Below are 12400 nucleotides of genomic sequence, written 5' to 3' on the forward strand. Positions count from 1 at the left end.
TGGGAATAGTGGACAAGAAATAAATTCCCACTGTGCCACGCGCTGCAACCCAACCTTTGACTTTGAAAGAAGGAGAAGTTGATTTGCACTTATTAACAAAGAAGGATAAAGGAATACACCAAAACCAAGTAGGTAGTTATTTCAAAGGAAGGTATCCAGAATACACCAAAATATATGCATCAAAAACACAGGAAAATAAAGTTGGAATAGCATTTAACATTCCAGAGGTGGATGTTATGTAAAGGTTAGTTACGACCTGGCAGTGTATACGGGGAACTGACATTGAACTGGATAAGAAAAGTTAAGTATTGAGGGTTATGTTCAGATTCCAGCAGTGCCCTTGAAAGCATTAAAAATAGTCACTCAGACACAATACATCATTTTAGAGATAGCACAACTATACAAGTAATTCGGGTCAGGGTGGAAGGATTCAGAATCAGGTTTTATTGCCAAGCAGGTTTACACATACAAGGAATTTGCTGAGGTGTGTTTGTGCAAATATAAATTTTTTCAAATTTATATATTATTAAAATACAATAAGAAAAATAAAAGATATACTATAAGCGGGAGGGATTGTGCAAAATGAACAGTTATTGTTCTTTGTAAAGTGTCAGAGTGTCAAAGTCACAGGGACATCAGTTCGGTTAAAGGGTCCCGGGTCTTATTGATGAGGAGCAGCAGTCGGGAAGAAACTGTTTTGTGGCGCCTCCTGCAAGAGGGGAGTGGCTTAAAGAATCTATGTCCAGCGTGGGAGGGGTTGGCCACAATCTTACCTGCACGTCTCAGAGGCTATGAGGGGGTTGGTGATATCCTTGAGGTTGTACAGGACAAGACGTTCAAAACACTTTATTACCACAGAAGTCAGGGCGACAGGTCTGTAGTCATTAAGTCCTGGGCTCCCTGGTTTTTTGAGGGATAGGGATGATGGTGGAGGATTTGAAGCTGGCTGGCACCTGACATGTCTCCAGTGAGGTGCTAAAAATGTCCGGGAACACTGGAGACAGCTGATCGGCACAGAGCTTCAGGGTGGACGGGGAGGCAGAGTCAGGTCCGGCTGCTCAGAGGGTTCATTCTCCTGAAGAGCTTGTTGACGTCACTCTCCAGGATAGAAAGGGCTGACACTTTGGTTGAGGGGGAAGGGGCACTGTGGTGGGCAGATGTGAAGAGTCACAGACCCCTACTGAACTGGGGTTGGTGATGGTGTCCGGTCGGTCCCATTGTCTTTCAAAACAACAGTAGAACTCGTTCAGCTGGTTGGCCAGATGCAGGTTGTTAATGGAGTGGGGGGCAGAAACTGATGTATGAAGTCACAGCCTCTGTGTATTCATCCAGACAGTTGGTAGCAGACCTGAAGACATCCCAGTCAGTCAGCCTCCCTGGTCCACTTCTTACATGTCCTCACAACAGGTTTGGTGGTCCATGACGTGGTCAGTGTCCCAGTGCAGCGCGGGGGGGCGACGTGGTAGGCTCCACTGACTGTCGTGTAGCACTGATCCAAAGTATGGGGAAGAGCTAGAGCAGGTACACACTTTTTGATATGTGGGGGTTTTATTTGACACAAAGCCATAACCCTAACCTGGAATGTACATATAAATAAGATGGAGAAAAAATGCAAGAGGGTTCTTAACGTAATGAGATGTCTGAATGGGTCTGAATGGGGAGCCAGTAGAAAAGCTTTGAGGGATATATATATATATAGCTTTAATTAGATCAGTGATTGTCTATGGAAGTGGGGTTTACAGGTCAGCAACAAGAACTGTGCTAAAGAAAGTAGAAATAATACAAAATCCGGCACTGAGACTCTATTGTGGGGATGTTAAGACTTCTCCAACTACAGATGTTCAAGTGGAGATGGAGAAATGCTGCTGAATCTCTGATACAAACAGATAATGCTAAATTACTGGTCAAATGTTCAGGGACACAAAGAAGAAGATCACGCAGCTGGTTCCTTTGTTCCATGCTGAGTAGATAATGAGTGAATTTTAATTTCTGGGTGAACTATCCCTTTAAGATTAGGACTCACAGGATTAAACAGATTAATGGAAACTTAAAACCCTTAAAAGAAACTGGATCAATGAAGAGGATTTCAAGTTTTTATGTTTATGTATTTCCACAGACGGAAACTCCAGCACAGTAGCTGGCGGTAATGCACCTTACACGTTAGGTGCCAGCCGCCATTAACAAAAAGAAGAAGGACTTCTTCGTCTTCTTCTTCTTCTTCTTCTTCTTCTGACATCAGAGCGTGTCCTCGGCAGGCTAACAGCTGTTAGCAGGTGATGTCGGGTTCTTTTTACTTCTATTATACAACAACGCTGCGTCACAACCACTTTACCTAAAGCCGTTGCTAGTTAGCAATGTGTGTAACTGTTAGCTGTGTGTAGCTGTTAGCAGTGTGTAGCTGTTGGCAGTGTGTATTTTGTTAGCAATGTGTAGCTGTTGGCTGCGTGTAACTGTTAGCTGTGTGTATTTTGTTAGCAGTGTGTAGCTGTTGGCAGTGTGTATTTTGTTAGCAATGTGTAGCTGTTAGCTGTGTGTAGATGCTAGCTGTGTGTAGCTGTTAGCTGTGTCTAGATGCTAGCTGTGTAACTATTAGCTGTGTGTAGATGCTAGCTGTGTGTAGCTGTTAGCTGTGTCTAGATGCTAGCTGTGTGTAGATGCTAGCTGTGTAACTGTTAGCTGTGTGTAGATGCTAGCTGTGTGTAGCTGTTAGCTGTGTCTAGATGCTAGCTGTGTGTAGCTGTTAGCTGTGTGTAGATGCTAGCTGTGTGTAGCTGTTAGCTGTGTCTAGATGCTAGCTGTGTGTAACTTCATTCAGTTTCTGTATCTTAATTCGCTTGCTCAGAACTTCCACCTGAAATCTGCTGTAAACTCCTCTTCACCTCCCTCACTTCTCCACCTCCTTCACCAGGATATAAACATATTCCCATGCGGTCAAACACACCCTGAGTGTGAAGCTTCAGTTTTGATAAATATTGATTTATTGATTATTGTGTTGCAGAGCTTCAGTATGAGCACAGAGAAGAGATACAGAGGAGGAAAACACAGAGAAGAAGAGAAGGATGACGATGACGAGGACTTCTTCGACTGTAAGGAGACGCTGGGGCCTCCAGACCTGAGAAGGAAGGAGGAGGAGACCCAACCAGAGTCAGAAAACCATCCTGAAAAAACTGAGAGACTGATTGAAACAAGAGACAACGCAGAGAGTGAGACAGAAGGAGGACATCAGGAGGAGCAGGACCACAGGCTGCAGGACGACAGGCTGCAGGACGACGTGCTGCCGGACGACAGGCTGCCGGACGACGTGCTGCAGGACGACAGGCTGCAGGACGAAAGGCTACTGGACTCGGACTCGGAGATGAAGGAGGAGAAGAGTCTGGATGTTGAGTTTGATGATGAATATCTGAGCGAGGTGGAGAAAGAGCTGACAGACGAGGAGAGAGAGGTAACAACTGATCATGTGACCAGAGTCTGCTCAATATCCAATAATCAGAAGTGATACTGCTGAAAATGTTGGCTTGAGTATCTGCGAGTACGTGTAACTATATCTGTGTCTCAGCTCGAAGGCTGCATCTAAAGACCCATGACGTCACAGTGGCGCGACAGGACTTTTCCATTTCGAAGGCTCCTTCACGTGTGTTCTCTCCATCCCCACGAAATTAAGGCTCCATCAGGTGGATCCATTGCGATTTGATTCATTGCGCTTTAGCGAAGAACCATTTGGTAAAAGAGGTAATGGTCAAGGCATGTAACGTCTGATGCTCAAGTGTCACACTTCAACTTCCCCGAACAGCGAACGGTACATGTGTTAAAAAACAAAGGGGCATAAAAACGGAATCATTGTGCCCAACCTCAGCTCGGTTGCCAGGCAACAGCAAGAAGGGCGGGACAAGTTGGTGACGCCGGTCAGAGAAATCCTCTGTAGACCAGACAGAGACTTCAGGGTCTATGGAGAAGGAAGTCATGCGGGGCGGGTCGACCGAGTCCTCTGAACGATTCAGGTTAGGGCTGGGCAATTAACTGAAGATGTATCGAAAGCAACATTTATAACCTCTAACTTTGTTGGTTAATTTGGGTAAAGTCAGGTTTCCGCTAGTGTCCGTGCCGCAACACCCTGCCGCATTTCCTCCCTCCCCTGCTCTCAAATTACACATTAACAATAAACACCAACACTAATCAGAAGTTATTAGTACACGTAGGCTACAGGACATGAAGTTTACTTTGTGTTTGTTTGATTCGCTCTAAAGTTTATAAGACGCGTATTTAAACACATTGAAAACATTTTCGGCACATGCAGTTCACGCACAACATGAGACGTAACGTACAGCCAGGACGTCAGGGTTAAAGTGACCGGAATGATCCGGATTCATGATCCAACATCAGAGATTAATAACTAGATAGATGTGATCGTCAGTTTGTGTGAAGCGCAAGCAGACACTTACACACACCAATACACATACTCTGTGTCCCACACACTCCTGCAGACAGAGGGTCTTCCTGCAGATTATGACACGTGTTTGAACTTCATTGTGGCAGAAGAAGAGATTTATCCAGGAACATAAATATGAATTCATCAGGTTTTTATAAAGATCAGTTCTATGTGTGAGTGATTAGCAAAGAGCAGAGGAGCAGAGTCATTTGTTGACCAGCACTGAGTGGTGTGCCCATTTGGAGGATGGGGGGGGATATAAAATAATCGTTCATTATCTTAATCGATGTAAAAGTTAGAAATAATCATGATATTGATTTAAAGTCACAACACCCAGCCCTAATTCAGCCCCTGAACTGAGACACAGCAAACATGCCGATCCGATACATGTCTGACACGCCAGTTTTCTTTTCCCAGAAATCACTCCTCCAGAACAGCAACTCTGCCACTGGCAAGAACTTTTTGAGCAGTGAAGAAGTGATTTCCGATAGTGTAGCGTTAGCCAGAGCTAGCTAAGATCAGGGCGGTAGTGGGGGGTACGCGCAGTGTAAGTACCTTTTTTAAATACAAAATACTTATGTGTGTTATATGGTGGTTTACTTTGTTGTTCGATTTGTTAAGTTTGAGGTGTATTCATCACGGTTGTTTACTGAGCATTAACCCTAACCAGAGCCGTACTCTCCCGCCTCCTTAGCGCACAGTGCTCGCTGCTTGCACTCTCTCAAAGTCCAGTGTCTCTTGTAAACTGTGTGTGGGTCCCTCCTGTATGAACGGTTCCACGTGATGCAGCAGCTCATCAAATGGGACTCAGACACACGGTGGACTTTAACAGCCATACACAGATCAGCTGTTCCTTGGATGTGAGAAGCTGTATCACTTTTTCAAACATCCAGCCAAACCCCCGGCTAACATTAGAGGTTGCAAAAGGTAAATGGTGTTTGCTTGTTAATCAGTTAGTCAGATTAACAAAATGCCTGTGTGAAGTTTGATGAGCTCAACCTGGCTTCGTTTGTAAGACTTTGTTATTCGCTGCATTGATCAGAACAATTACATTATAAACTTAATTTCCAATGATGCTGACTGGACAATAACTTTACCATATTCACAGTGAATACACTCAGTGTATGTTATTATTACACATGCATGAATGTAAAAGCAGGATTTTATATGTTTGGGTTGGGGTTTGGATTTAGCCTAACCCTATTCAATTCACTTCAATTTTATATATATTGTGGAGCTGGTGTGGATTGAATCTGTGATTGGTCATGTGCTGTAAACCCCGCCCCTTTTAATGTGCACATGCTCAGATCTTGATGAGGAAAACCTCAGTTAACCTAACGAGTTGATTACCAGCATCATGTGACCACTTAGCCTGACTGTGATTGTTAGGTTAAGTTCAGCTGGATAAAGAGATCCTGGATATGTTGAACTCAGTTCATAGTACAGACCTCAGATCAGTTTATGGTATCAGCCGATACTTAAACTCCAGGTGAGAAGACAGCGTCCACCACAGTCCTGATAAATCATGTTCATTGTTGTCATGGGTTTGTTACCTGGTGGTAATATTTCCTCAAGGTGGCGTCTTTAGGCTGAAGCATCAAACTGCTGTTTCTGTTTTCTGTTTACTTCAAGTTCACACAAACAACAAGTCCTATTAACAGATCAGTGTGTAAAGATGCTTCAGGTGCTGCTGTAAATCTGAGTTCATCTGCTTTTTATGTTTCAGAGTCGACGACAGCAGAGTTTAATTCTGAAGGAAAAAGGAAACATCCAGTTTAAAGCCAGAGGTAAGTTCTGGATCACCCCCTGGTGGGGGCTGCAGTATAGTGTATGTATGTATATATGTATGTATATATGTATGTATATATGTATATGTATGTATGTGTATATGTATATATGTGTATGTATGTGTATATATGTATGTATATATGTATATGTATGTATGTGTATATATATGTATATGTATGTGTATGTGTATATATGTATGTGTATATGTATGTGTATATACGTATATGTGTATATGTATATGTATATACGTATATATGTGTGTATATATATATGTATATGTATATACACATACAGTCACTGATAGCCTGATTATCTCTGGTGTCTATAGATTACACGGCGGCAGACGTCACGTACACAGAGGCTCTGGTTCTGTGTCCTGTGTGTTTCCGTGGAGAAAGATCTGTACTGTTCTCCAACAGAGCTGCAGCCAGACTTCACCTGGTAACCACATGCTAATATGCTAACCACATGCTAACAGTGACATTAGCATGATGCTAATGATGTCTCTCTCTCAGGATCTGAAGGAGCAGGCGATCTCAGACTGCACCAGAGGTGAGTGGTGACATCACTAGATCCATTGATTAAGTCATGTTGCCATGGTAATGAAGCTAAATTCAGACTGTATTGATTGATCAGTATATTGATTATGTGGTTGCCATAGCGATAGAGTTGAATCCAGACTATGTGCGGGCGTTGCTGAGGAGAGCGGAGCTATATGAACAGACAGAGAAGCTGGATGAAGCTCTAGACGACTACAAGAAGGTTCTGGAGCGAGACCCGACCCAGACCAGTGCCAGACAGGCCTGCATGGTGAGTTCACTGACCACTGGACGAACCAGACCTGTTATTAATAACGTCAGTGAAAATATAAACTGACTCTGACCTGTCTGTCTCTCAGAGATTACCTCAGCAGATTCAGGAGAAAAATGAGAAGTTGAAGGAGGAGATGCTCGGTATGTTCTGCACCACACTAATTATCAATCAATAAGATCCATAGCTGATCAATATGTCCCCTCAGGTAAACTGAAGGATGTTGGGAACATGATCTTGAGGCCGTTCGGACTTTCAACCAACAACTTCCAGGTGAACCAGGATCAGTCGGGATCGTACTCTATCAACTTCGTCCAGAACACCCACAGGTGATGTCATCATGACGTCACCGCTCTATTTTTCACCTCAATAAAGTTGAATTGATCAGTTTCCCGTTTTTTTATTAATGTTTTCAGTGTCAATAGAAGCTGGTTATTAATGAGTTATTGATTCAAAGGAGGAACCAGAGACTTGGTGAAGCTTCAAAGTTTTAATATGAAGAACTAACGAACACAATGAGGGTTATTGATTATTGATCAGTGCTGATCACTGAGCTCTCCGGGACAGAAGCATCTCTCTGATGTTGTCTTCAGCTTCTTTCACGCTGCGTTCAAGGTACACCTTCTTCTGCTGGAAGAAACACACAGTCAGGACCAACACACACACACACTGCAGGTAACACACACAGTCAGCGCTCGCACACTCAGTCAGTCAACACGCGCGCACACACACACTGTGTACCTCTAACTCTTTGATCTTCTCGTCAGCTGTTTTCTGTTTGTCCATCAGCTGATTGTTGATTTCCTCTTTCGACTGCAGGATGAACCTGAAACACACAAACAGTTGATGAGCAGCTGTCACTCAAACATGATCAGTTCAACATTAGCTCATTTGCTGTGACGTTGCCATAGAGGTGCAACAACTGAAGAATCAGACTTATGAAGTGTGACACTGATGTTATACATAATGTGATGTCATTTAATATTCATAGTGATGTCAGTGTGTAAATAAACTGGTTGTCATGGAGACTCACATGCGTCCAACCCCCTCGTAGAGTCTGGTGTTGTCAGGCAGCGTGGTGATCTCCGCGTGTGTTAGCTTAGCATGTTTGTGGACACGTGTCAGCTGATCGATCTGCAGATCAGCCAGTTTCACCTTCTGCTGGGTGTCAATCATCTTCACCTGCAGCTCGGAGAAGGCCTGAGGAGCCAATCAGAGTAAAGAAGAACCATTCAGGGCCAATTAAACCCTGTGCACTGCAAACAGAGAGGGAGGGAAAGACAGAGAGGCGGAGAGACTGAGACACAGGCGGAGAGACAGAGACAGACAGACACAGAGAGGCGGAGAGACAGAGAGCGAGAGAGAAAGAGAGCAAGAGAGCGAGAGAGAAAGAGAGCAAGAGAGAGACACAGAGAGTGAGAGAGAGAGAGACAGAGAGAGTGAGAGAGAGAGACAGAGAGAGACACTGAGACACAGAGAGAAAGAGGTGGAGAGACAGAGAGCGTGAGACAGAGAGAGACTGAGACACAGAGACAGAGAGAGAGAGAGAGAGAAAGAAAGACACAGAGAGTGAGACAGAGAGAGACACTGAGACACACACAGAGAGAGAGAGACAGAGAGAGAGAGACAGAGAGTGAGACAGAGAGAGACACTGAGACACAGAGAGAGAGACAGAGAGACTGAGACAGAGAGAGAGGCGGAGAGAAAGAGAGACAGAGAGAGAGACAGAGAGACACTGAGACACAGAGACAGAGAGAGAGGCGGAGAGAAAGAGAGAGAGAGACACAGAGAGAGACACTGAGACACAGAGAGAGAGAAAGAGGCGGAGAGAAAGAGAGAGAGAGAGACAGACACAGAGACACAGAGAGAGAGAGACAGAGAGAGAGTGAGACAGAGAGAGACACAGAGAGTGAGACAGAGAGACACAGAGAGAGTGAGACAGAGAGAGAGAGAGAGAGACAGAGAGAGAGAGAGAGAGAGACAGAGAGAGAGGCGGAGAGACACAGAGACAGAGAGAGAGAGAGAGACACAGAGACTGAGACACAGAGACAGAGAAGCACACATTTTTTTTTACCTTCTTTAGTTCCAGGTCAATCGTCGCCGCCATTTTCAACAAGTCTGAACCGGAAACTGCGCGGTCTTCTTCGTCCTCAATGTTTCCGGCAGGTGATGTTTATGAGCGCCACCTGCTGCTCTTCTTGTGAATGACATTATTTGAGTTGAACGCATTTAATGTAATAAAAATAATTGAAAACCTGACAATGCACACAAATATATTAATATAAACACATACACACAATATACATACATATATATGTATTTAAATACATATACATTATATATACATATTTAGGTTCACCACTGGAGCCTCGTTCTCCTCACAGATGAGAGCAGGTTTGCACTCAACGGGATGCTTCTGTCACATCATCCAGCACGACTGGTTTGGTGGATCAGTGATGGTCTGAGGAGGCAGATACTGGGAGGGTCACACAGACCTTCATGTCACAGCCAACGGTTCCCTGACTGCTGTTAGGTACCAGGAGGAAATCCTCAGAGCGACTGTCAGACCTTACCAGGGTTCCTCCTGGTGCAGTGGGCCCTGGGTTCCTCCTGGTGCTGTGGGTTCCTCCTGGTGCAGTGGGCCTTGGGTTCCTCCTGGTGCTGTGGGTTCCTCCTGGTGCAGTGGGCCTTGGGTTCCTCCTGGTGCTGTGGGTTCCTCCTGGTGCAGTGGGCCTTGGGTTCCTCCTGGTGCTGTGGGTTCCTTCTGGTACTGTGGACCCTGGGTTCCTCCTGGTGCAGTGGGCCTTGGGTTCCTCCTGGTGCAGTGGAGCCTGGGTTCCTCCTTGTGCTGTGGGTTCCTTCTGGTACTGTGGACCCTGGGTTCCTCCTGGTGCTGTGGGTTCCTCCTGGTGCAGTGGGCCTTGGGTTCCTCCTGGTGCTGTGGGTTCCTCCTGGTGCAGTGGGCCTTGGGTTCCTCCTGGTGCTGTGGGTTCCTCCTGGTGCAGTGGGCCTTGGGTTCCTCCTGGTGCTGTGGGTTCCTTCTGGTACTGTGGACCCTGGGTTCCTCCTGGTGCAGTGGGCCTTGGGTTCCTCCTGGTGCAGTGGAGCCTGGGTTCCTCCTTGTGCTGTGGGTTCCTTCTGGTACTGTGGACCCTGGGTTCCTCCTGGTGCTGTGGAGCCTGGGTTCCTCCTGGTGCTGTGGGTTCCTCCTGGTGCTGTGGGTTCCTTCTGGTACTGTGGACCCTGGGTTCCTCCTGGTGCTGTGGAGCCTGGGTTCATGTCATCGTCGTAAATATTTGATAAACACAAGATGATTTAACTTTCAGAATCATTGAGCTGGAAAATCAATTTCCTACATCGATAAACTATCATGCTATCATAAACTAGTTCATCGTTCAGAAAAACCCAGCTGTCATTTAATTTTATTGTGTCATGTTACTTAAACCGCTGCAGCACCACCTGCAGGCGAAGGCAGGAAACACACAGTGGAAGCAAGAGACAAGTGGAGTAAAGAAAACAGGAGGAAAAAACACGATGGAGGAAAAGAGACTTTTATTTTGTCAAGTTTTGTGAGGGAGTGTGTATATATCAGGTCGTAGCTGTGCTGTTTCACACCTGCAGACAAAGATGGCGAACACATGGTCAGAGTCACTTCCTGTGGTTCAAGTTAAAGATCGACTCTGGATTTCATTATGATGTTGTTCTTTAATCTATTTACATTGACACAATCTGGACTGAACCGGTTCTGTTTCCACATGAACCTGAAATCATCACTGTCTGTCTCTCAGTGTTACTCCGTCTGTGTCTCTCTCCCTGTCTGTCTCTCAGTGGAACACTGTCTGTCTGTCTCTCAGTGTAACTCCATCTGTGTCTCTCTCCCTGTCTGTCTCTCAGTGGAACACTGTGTGTCTGTCTCTCTCCCTGTCTGTCTGTCAGTGGAACTCTTTCTGTCTGTCTCTCTCCCTGTCTGTCTCTCAGTGGAACACTGTCTGTCTCCAGCGTTTGTCGGGTGTGAACGGCCACAGACAGTCACTGATGGCAGAGGTGAAAGGTCGCGGCTCCACGTTCAGATTCAGCAGCTGAAGACGAGAACAGTTCAGACGACTGTTGATTGGACGAAGAGCTGAGGAGGAGGCGGGTTGCTCTGTCAGCTGTGTGTGTATATACACACACACACACACACACACACACACACACACACACACACACACACACACACACACACACACACACACACACACACACACACACACACACACATTAATACCACATGATGAAACTACAAACACCAGAAGTTCTTAAAACTACTACTCTAATGTAATAATGTTGAAATCAACTTTATCAATAAACATATAATAAACATATTTACAGGAATCAGGTGATTGGACGGCAGCTGGAAGGCCTGAGCGATGGCCACGCCCATCTCATATTTGGTCATCTGCTCGTTAGACGAGAAGTGAAAGATGCCTCGGAGAGACGGGTCCTGAAAGACAGACAGGCGGTGAGACAGACGGGTCCTGAAAGTTACCCATCCGTCCTTCTCTGACAGTCACCTGTCTTGCTCTCTCGGACAGCTTCCTGCAGACGGCGGCGACGTCTCGGGCGTCGGTGGGGAACCTCTGCAGGCAGTGATCCAGGGTGCAGCTCTCTGTCGCCTCCTGAACTTTGACCCACAGCGACGTGACGGCGCTCTCCATCACTGACTCCACCTCCCCGAACAGAACAGGCACCCTGAGCACCACCGCACCTGAGAGACAGACAGGTGAGGAGAGGGAGAAAAGCAGGTATGGAGAGACAGACAGGTGAGGACAGGTCAGTCAGACAGACAGACAGACAGACAGACCGACCAGTACCTGGACAATGCCTCAGTGTCTCTCTCTCTCCCTCCAGTTTTGTTCGTCCGTAGACGTTGAGCGGGTTCGGGACGTCGTCTTCTCCGTACGGAGGATTCCGTCCGTCAAACACGTAGTCGCTGCTGATGTAGAGGAAGAACGCTCCACACACAGCTGCACACACGTCATACACGTTCAAAATACGTCATGTTCGACACACATGTCATCGCTTACACATGACAGTGTTGTGCGATCGCTGACCTGCCTCCTTGGCGAGCGTGCTCGTGGCGTTTACGTTGAGGTTAACAGCTGCATCTGTGTGTCTCTCTACCACATCTGGACGTCTCTCTGCGGCACAGTGGACGATCACATCAGGCTGAGAGAGAGACAGTTCAAATTAAATAATAGACAGATGCATACAGACAGACAGGTGCAGACAGACAGGTACTCATGTGTTCACCTTGTACTTGTGCAGGAGTCGTCTGATGGCGTCCTCGTCCGTGAGGTCACAGCGGAGGATGCGGGGCCTGGCTCTCCTGTATCC

At 46.1% G+C, this 12400-nt stretch overlaps 4 protein-coding genes across 10 annotated transcripts in view; 2 read left to right on the forward strand and 2 right to left on the reverse strand.

The window, feature by feature from the left end:
* LOC117759011 (platelet-derived growth factor receptor beta) overlaps nucleotides 1-12400 on the forward strand; it is a 71197-nt gene that overhangs the window by 46006 nt on the left and 12791 nt on the right. The window lies entirely within an intron of this gene.
* Nucleotides 2122-7414, forward strand: LOC117759010 (tetratricopeptide repeat protein 1-like). 3 transcript variants are annotated; one of them, XM_034580993.1, is made up of 9 exons: nucleotides 2122-2273; nucleotides 2999-3264; nucleotides 3340-3442; nucleotides 6153-6213; nucleotides 6543-6655; nucleotides 6730-6766; nucleotides 6876-7024; nucleotides 7113-7167; nucleotides 7233-7414. In XM_034580993.1, exons 2-9 carry the CDS (start codon nucleotides 3008-3010, stop codon nucleotides 7355-7357), a joined length of 900 nt encoding a protein of 299 aa, XP_034436884.1. In that variant the 5' UTR covers nucleotides 2122-2273; nucleotides 2999-3007; the 3' UTR covers nucleotides 7358-7414. The 3 variants fall into 3 exon arrangements, with proteins under 3 accessions (XP_034436884.1, XP_034436882.1, XP_034436883.1); XM_034580991.1 differs by having other exon boundaries at nucleotides 2999-3258; nucleotides 3289-3442; XM_034580992.1 differs by having other exon boundaries at nucleotides 2999-3258; nucleotides 3319-3442.
* LOC117759012 (methionine adenosyltransferase 2 subunit beta-like) overlaps nucleotides 5162-12400 on the reverse strand; it is an 8840-nt gene continuing 1601 nt past the window's right edge. For 3 of the 4 annotated variants that reach the window (XM_034580997.1, XM_034580996.1, XM_034580998.1), the window contains exons 2-7: nucleotides 12317-12400; nucleotides 12118-12232; nucleotides 11878-12030; nucleotides 11578-11771; nucleotides 11394-11507; nucleotides 10700-11175 (exon numbers count right to left, since the gene is read on the reverse strand). The exon at nucleotides 12317-12400 is cut by the window's right edge. In XM_034580997.1, coding sequence (XP_034436888.1) covers nucleotides 10999-11175; nucleotides 11394-11507; nucleotides 11578-11771; nucleotides 11878-12030; nucleotides 12118-12232; nucleotides 12317-12400 — 837 coding nt within the window. In that variant the 3' untranslated portion in view covers nucleotides 10700-10998. Of the gene's footprint in view, nucleotides 5172-10699; nucleotides 11176-11332; nucleotides 11508-11577; nucleotides 11772-11877; nucleotides 12031-12117; nucleotides 12233-12316 lie in introns of those variants that run through there. The other variant, XM_034580999.1, reaches the window with a different exon arrangement.
* Nucleotides 7500-9240, reverse strand: LOC117759017 (prefoldin subunit 1-like). 2 transcript variants are annotated; one of them, XM_034581009.1, is made up of 4 exons: nucleotides 9099-9240; nucleotides 8058-8224; nucleotides 7766-7850; nucleotides 7500-7651 (listed from the first exon to the last, which is right to left on the reverse strand). In XM_034581009.1, exons 1-4 carry the CDS (start codon nucleotides 9129-9131, stop codon nucleotides 7571-7573), a joined length of 366 nt encoding a protein of 121 aa, XP_034436900.1. In that variant the 5' UTR covers nucleotides 9132-9240; the 3' UTR covers nucleotides 7500-7570. The 2 variants fall into 2 exon arrangements, with proteins under 2 accessions (XP_034436900.1, XP_034436899.1); XM_034581008.1 differs by having other exon boundaries at nucleotides 7500-7654.

The sequence above is a fragment of the Hippoglossus hippoglossus genome, unplaced genomic scaffold (assembly GCF_009819705.1).
Source record: "Hippoglossus hippoglossus isolate fHipHip1 unplaced genomic scaffold, fHipHip1.pri scaffold_54_arrow_ctg1, whole genome shotgun sequence".
NCBI classification, from domain to species: domain Eukaryota; kingdom Metazoa; phylum Chordata; class Actinopteri; order Pleuronectiformes; family Pleuronectidae; genus Hippoglossus; species Hippoglossus hippoglossus.